Source organism: Dipteris shenzhenensis, chromosome 6 (genome assembly GCF_047967505.1).
Source record: "Dipteris shenzhenensis isolate YYH24624 ecotype China chromosome 6, Dip_SZ_1.0, whole genome shotgun sequence".
Lineage (NCBI taxonomy): Eukaryota > Viridiplantae > Streptophyta > Polypodiopsida > Gleicheniales > Dipteridaceae > Dipteris > Dipteris shenzhenensis.
Genome location: NC_141601.1, coordinates 15,580,846 through 15,587,843, shown reverse-complemented (window position 1 = coordinate 15,587,843; position 6,998 = coordinate 15,580,846). Strand labels below are relative to the sequence as shown.

General features: G+C 44.2%; 1 protein-coding gene across 1 annotated transcript; it reads left to right on the top strand.

Moving 5' to 3' along the window:
* Positions 1 to 761: 761 nt before the first annotated feature.
* On the top strand, positions 762 to 4,550 carry LOC147900839 (pentatricopeptide repeat-containing protein At5g39350-like). Its single transcript, XM_087375776.1, has one exon. It carries the CDS (start codon positions 762 to 764, stop codon positions 4,548 to 4,550), a length of 3,789 nt encoding a protein of 1,262 aa, XP_087231902.1.
* Positions 4,551 to 6,998: the final 2,448 nt, after the last annotated feature.

Here is a 6,998-nt window from a genome sequence, read left to right as displayed (position 1 = left end):
CTAATATCACACTCCACTTGCTTTGATGCTCTGTCTCAGGCTGTTTACACACCACCAAAGGGTGCCCAAGTACAACCCAATGTGTGGGTGCCCAGAAAGAGCCCTGGTAGCCTTGAATGCACTAGCTTCCCATCGTGGGTTTAACAAAATTGAGTGCCCACACATGGGCAACCCCTTTACAACCATCCAATGAATTTACGGAACTCTCGACATATAATTGATTGTCAGATTTGAAGGGTGCCCATCGTTGGGCAGCTGAGAGGTAGTGCACACTGCAAGTGGTGCTCTATCCTGATTTCGTTCCCACGCTTGAATAGCCCGAAGCATTTAATGGAAGCTTGCAAACTTTTTAGGGAGCTTTGCATGTGAGAGTTGTCCATCTTTGATTGACTCACCCATCAACGTCTGTACCTCTGTGTGGGAGCATTCGAGAAACTCCATCCCATTGTCAACGCCAGATGCCCTTGTCTGATTGGCTCGTGCTTGAAATTGCACATTTCAAAATTGAGGTGCAACCATAGACACTTCACCCTTGCCTCGACCAGTGCTGCACTGTAGGACGTGGGCTGCACAGACAGTGAAGCTCTTGGAGAGGGCAAGACGTTGAGTCAATGTAGGACTGAGAGGTTTGGTCGGGGCACTGTGTGTATGTGTGTGTGTGTAACGAGAGGCAAGCCGATTGCCCGCCCATCTTTAGAAAACTAGCCTATTGAAAGAGTCTTAAGTGTTGGAGCTCTCCCATAAGTCTTCATGCATGAATCATGGCCTCACAGCCCTTCTGCAGTCTGTCCATTGGTGTATGCAGTAATGCAGACGATCTTCCCAAGAGCTTGCCTCATCTCAAGGAGTTTAAGCAAATCCATTCCCCTGATGAGCTTCCCGTGTTTAAGACAAACAATTTGATTCATTCTTATGTCAAGCGTGGCTGCCTGATTGATGCTTGCCGTGTTTTTGACAGCATGCCGATACGCAATGTGGTGTCATGGAACATCATGATCCTTGCGTACGCTAAGCAGGAACATGGTGCACGGGCTTTGGAGTTGTATGCGCTTATGCTTCAGGAAGGTATCCAACAAAATGAACGGACCTTCGTTGCGGCATTCAAGGCTTGCAGTAGCTTGGCAGCTCTAGAAGAGGGGAAGCGGGTAAATGGAAAACCTGCAAAAATAGGGTGCCTGGTGCAAGGTAGAGCCATCCACTCGCAATTGGTAAAGAGAGGATTTGAGTCGGATGGATTTGTGGGAGCCGCGTTGGTGGACATGTATGCAAAATGTGGCAGCATGGAGAATGCACGCAGTGTTTTCAACGAATTGCCTGACTGTGATGTAATCACATGGACTGCCTTGATCTTGGGGTACGCTGACCAAGAACAAAGTGCGCAAGCGTTGGAGTTGTATGCACGCATGCACCAAGAAGGTCTCCCACCCAATGATCGAACCTTTGTTGGTGCATTGAAGGCTTCTGGTAGCCTGGCAGGACTAGAAGAGGGGAAGCAAGTTCACTTGAAACTTACAAAAATGGGATGCCTGGCAAAATGTAGAGCCATCCACACTCAAGTAGTAAAGAGTGGCTTTGAGTCAGGTGTTTTCGTGGGAACAACTTTGGTTGATGTTTACGCGAAATGTGGAAGTTTGGAGGATGCATGGCGTGTCTTTCAAGAATTGCCTCATCGTAGTGTTGCTACATGGAATACCATGATTCTAAGGTGTTCAGAGCAAGAAGAAAGTTTAGTGGCCTTGCAAATGTTTGCACGCATGCACCAGGAAGGTGTTCAACAGGATGCTCGAACTTTTCTTGGTGCATTGAAGTCTTGCATTAACCTGGCAGCCCTGGAAGAAGGGGAGCAAGATGACAGGAGAATTGTAAAAAAAGGGTGCCTGCTGAAAGGAAGAGCCGTCCACTCCCAAATACTAAAGACTGGCTTTGAGTCACAAGTTTTTGTGGGAACCATCTTGGTGGAAATGTATGCAACATGTGGGAGCATGGAGGATGGCCAGTGTGTTTTTCACGGACTGCCTTATCATGATGTGGTTACGTTTAATACCATTATCATGGGATATGCTGAGCAACAAGAAACCGTGCTGGCTTTACAATTGTATGCGCAAATGCAACAGGAAGGATTCCAACCAGATGCCCGAACCTTTGTTGGTGCCCTGAAGGCTTGCAGTAGCCTGGCAGCACTGGAAGAAAAAAAGCAAGTTGGAGGGGAAATTGTGAAAGTAGAGTGCCTGGTAAGGGTTAGAGCTATCTACTCCCAATTGATAAACAATGGTTTTGAGCTCGATCCATTTGTTGGGAACACCTTGCTAAATATGTATGCAAAATGTGGGAGCATGGAGGATGCATGGTGTGTTTTTAATGAGCTGCCTCATTGTGATGTGTTTGCATGGACTACAATGATCTTGGGGTATACTGAGAAAGGAGAAAGTGTGCTCGCTCTAGAATTATTTGCAAGGATGCACCAGGAAGGTGTGCAACCGAATGATCGAACCTTTGTTGGTGCATTGAAGGCTTGTGCCAGTCTGGGAGCTCAAGAAGAGGGGAATCAAGTTGTTGGTCAGTTTGATGAAACTGAGTGCCTAGTTAAAGGTAAAGCTATTCACTCCCAAGTAGTAAGCAGTGGTTTTGAGTCAGATGTATTTGTGGGGAATGCCTTGGTCCATATGTATGCGAAATATGGCAACTTGGAGGATGCACGGCATGTCTTCCATGAACTGCCTTATTTTAATGTGGTTACATGGAATACCTTGATTCAAGGGTATGCTGAGCAAGGAGAAAATGTGCTGGCCCTGGATTTGTATGCATGGATGCATGAGAAAGGTGTTCAACCCAATGCTCGAACCTTCATTGGCGCTTTAAAGGCTTGTAGTAGCCTGGCAGCACTGGAAGAGGTGAAGCAAGTTGATGGTAAAAGTGTGAAACTAGGGTGCCTGGAGAAAGCTCGAGCCATGCATTCACAATCAGTAAACAATGGCCTTGAATCAGATGTTCTTATTGGAAACAGCTTAATGCATACGTATGCAAAATGCTGGAGTATGGCGGATGCATGGTGTGTTTTTTATCTTTTGCCTCACATTGATGTGGTTTCGTGGACTACCATGATCCAGGGGTATGCTGAGCAAAATGGTATACTAGCTTTGGAATTATATGCACATATGCACCAGGAAGGTGTTAAACCGGATGCTCAAACTTTTATTGCAATATTGAAGGCTTGCAGGAGCCTAGCAGCACTGGAAGAGCGGAAGCAATTTGGCGGGAAATTTGTGAAAATAGGATGCCTGGTTAAAGGTAGAGCCATCCACTCCAAAGTAATAGACATGGGTTTTGAGTCAGATTTATTTGTTAGAAACACATTGGTGAATATTTATGTGAAATGTGGGAGCATGGATGATGCATGGCATATCTTTGATGAATTGCCTCACCGAGATGTGGTTACATGGAATACCATGATACTGGGTTATGCTGAGGAAGATGAAAGTATGCTGCCTTTGGAGTTGTATGAACAGATGCACCAAGAAGGTGTCCAACCGGATGCCCTAACATTTGTTGGTGCATTGAAGGCTTGTAGTAGCCTAGCAGCACTAGAAGAGGGGATGCCAGTGGGTGGAAAGTTTGCAAAGATAGGTAGGGCCATCCATTCTCAGGTCGTAACCAAAGGTTTTGAGTCCAATGCATTTGTAGGAAACACCTTGGTGAATCTATATGTGAAACATGGAAGCATGAAGGATGCATGGTGCGTCTTTGATGAATTGCCTCACCGTGATGTATTTTCATGGACTAACATGATCTTTGGGTATTCTGAGAAAGAAGAAAGTGAAGTGGCTTTAACACTGTATGCAGAAATGCAAGAACAAGGTCTATCACCCAGTAGTGTCACCTTTGTGGCCAGCCTGAAGGCCTGTGGCAATGCAGCAGCTCTGGTAACTGGTAAAGAACTGCATTTTCAAATTAGCTTGCATGGTTGTGAGACTATTGCAAGTGTGGCAAGCGGTCTCATTGACATGTATGCCAAATGTGGGAGCATGGTGGATGCCCAAAAGCTGTTTAATGCATTGCCAACCAGGGATGTTGTTGCATGGAATGCATTGATTGCAGGATATGGACGCCAGGGAGAGAGTGAACTTGTGTTTGATTTGTTTGGGAGAATGAGGGAGGAAGACATACAGCCGAGTGAATCAACATTCCTTAGCATTCTCACTGCATGCAGCCATGTGGGTCTGGTGGAGAAAGGGCAGGAATACTTCCAGTCTATGATCAAACAGTATGACATTGACCCAACTATTGGCCACTATACTTGCATGGTTGATATCCTTGGGCGTGCAGGCCGAGTGGATGAGGCAGTGGCAATGATAGATAGTATGCCTTTCCAACCTGATGTTGTTGTATGGTTGACCTTGTTAGCTGCTTGTCAAAAGTGGAACAATGTTAAGGTTGGAATGCATGCATTTGAAAATGTGGTACAATTAGATGAAAATCTTTCTGCATCATATGTCTTAATGGCGAACGTTTATGCTGATGCTCACATGCAGGATGACTGCAATAAGATTTAGGCAATGAGAAAGAACGCCCAAGCATTGGCAGAGCTGGTGGTCTCAATTGCTACTTACATTTGTGGTGAGTGGGTGCAGACATCTGCAAAAAGTTTGGGCAAGGATATGATTAAGCGTTGGCTATTGCTTGTGCCTAATTAAGGCAGTAGAGGGGAACCTATATTGGATGTGGAAATCTACACGTGTGCGATGATGGTCAGAGTTCATCCCCCTTTAGCATTGCTTGTTATGCAAATTTTCGCTCTGGCAAAAATAGGTATGATTATAAAGCATAACATCTGTCAGAGTTGTGCTATAGCTGAAAAGTGATTCTAGAGAGTTACGATTGGACCTCATGGTCTCGCCTCTATATCCTGAGCAGCTGGTCTCTGTGTCATATGGCATCATGAAGGAAAACCGCTATCCATCTTTGATCTAGATGGACAAGCTGGAGAGAGGTCCAAATGCTCTCTGAATAGACAATGATGGCGGCCTCAGATCTCTGAGTACACAGGACATTTGAAAGGAAAGTGCTTCTATGACCTCTTGTAGGTTGCATAAAGTGCAAATACGGCCTTCTCGGGGAGCACTTTCAGCCCATCTGGCCTCAATGCATAAGCGGTGAGAAGAAATGCGAAACTACCTGATCTTGATCCTCAGGGCGTGGGAGAGGTGGATCTGGGTGTAGTCAGACGGATCAATGAAACCCTCTATAAAAGTTGAGCTTCACGGGAAGCTCGCTAGGTCCTAACCAGATCCTTACATGTATAGCTGTACAAGATCCTCTCAGATGACTTGGTTTGCCTCGTGATAAGTGAGTGTGAAACAAAGGGGGCCTCGAGACTATATTGAAAAGGTGGCAATGTGTCCATGTGAAGTCCAAGACTCACAAACCATTTGCATGTCTGAGCATGGAAAATCAGTCTCACCGCATGATGGACTGTGAACAAAAATCAGCCCCTTCCAGAGTTTGGTATTGATAACAATCACAATCTCAATTTTTGATAGCCAATATAATCTAGAAACCCCTAAACATATAATATCTGTCTGCAACTGCCCCCTTGAACCCCTTGAATCAAACCTACCCCTTGAATCACTATGGAGCAACAACCAAAACTGATGTAGGTGAATCCAAGGATGATAGTCTCCACCAAAACCACTACTAAAGAGCCAATAAGCAAAACGTTTCACAGGATCACTTCACATGCCTAGGGTCCGCACTGGTCCACACTCGAGCCAGAAGGCCCTAGATGAAATCATAATTCTAGGAAGATGCTTTGAAACAACTCACAATTTGTCAAGGTGCATGGTGGAATTGGCAGGTGCAGTGGATGTGATTCCATGCAAGAACTTATTATCTCAAAACAAATCATTGATGAAGGACTACATCGAATTGAAAGGGGGAGATTTTGTAGTAGGGAGGTTTAGGAAGAAAACTAGGACAAGATCCCAGAGACCTCCATGTGGCTGGAAAGTAAGTCACATTTGTTGTAGCAGCAGAAAAGAACTCATGTTTGGATGAAGCATCGAGTTGTAGGTTTAATGTTTTGCAAGCAAAAGTGCTCATACAACTCCTAGTAATTTTAGGTACTGGAAGAACGATATGGGGCAAGGTCAAGACAATTGGAAGTCGAAGTAGATGGATGCAAGCAAGCGATGCAGAGAGCAAGCAAGAAGCTCTAGAATAGAAGCACAATTCACTAACAAGATGAGTGAATGAGGGGAAATTGAGTTAAGACTAGAAATAGGTAGAAAAGCTAAAGAAAGTTAAAAACAATTTTCTGATGTACCTGCTGTAATTACTTTGAAATAAAAAAATATTCCAACCTAAATAAGATTAATAATATATTAATTCATTAGAAGTTGTTTTTTCTTTTAAAATGTTGTCCCATGGCCCCTTTACCCATTTGCACAAACAATTAGACATTAGGCTTAGGACAAACACCTTACCCTAACTTTGTATAGCCATAACTCGTGCTTGACCCAAACTAAAACAACTAGTTGCCTTAATGTGAGAGCTATCTAGTGTGTATGTGAGCGAGCAAGATGGTCCTAAGTTTTCTGCAACAAACATTCAAATGATATGTGGTTTTGAAGATACCTTCACCTTAGTAGATAATTCCATTCTTTCTTAATCAACCTCATTAACCAAGCATCAAGGCCTAACACACCAATGCTCACCCCCAACTAAAGGGTGTTTGAAAACCCTAGTGGGTATGAAAACCCTATGGATCACAAGTTTGCAATTTGTCAGTATGAGTAGATAGGCCAACTTTGATACCATGTTAGAGATGTGTTGGAGGGTGCATGTAGATAGACCAAATCTAATACCATATTGGAAACCTGTAGTTATTGCTACATGTTTGAGGGTGCATTGCATGTTAGGAGTCCCAAACCCTCTTGCCATAGCCATACAAAGCCTCCCCATATTGCTTAAAAGGCCTATTGGAATATGAGGATAGTCTTCAA

Bases quoted from the DNA above. Each gene is read 5' to 3' on its own strand.
- LOC147900839 (XM_087375776.1), top strand. From the start codon at position 762: ATGGCCTCACAGCCCTTCTGCAGTCTGTCCATTGGTGTATGCAGTAAT.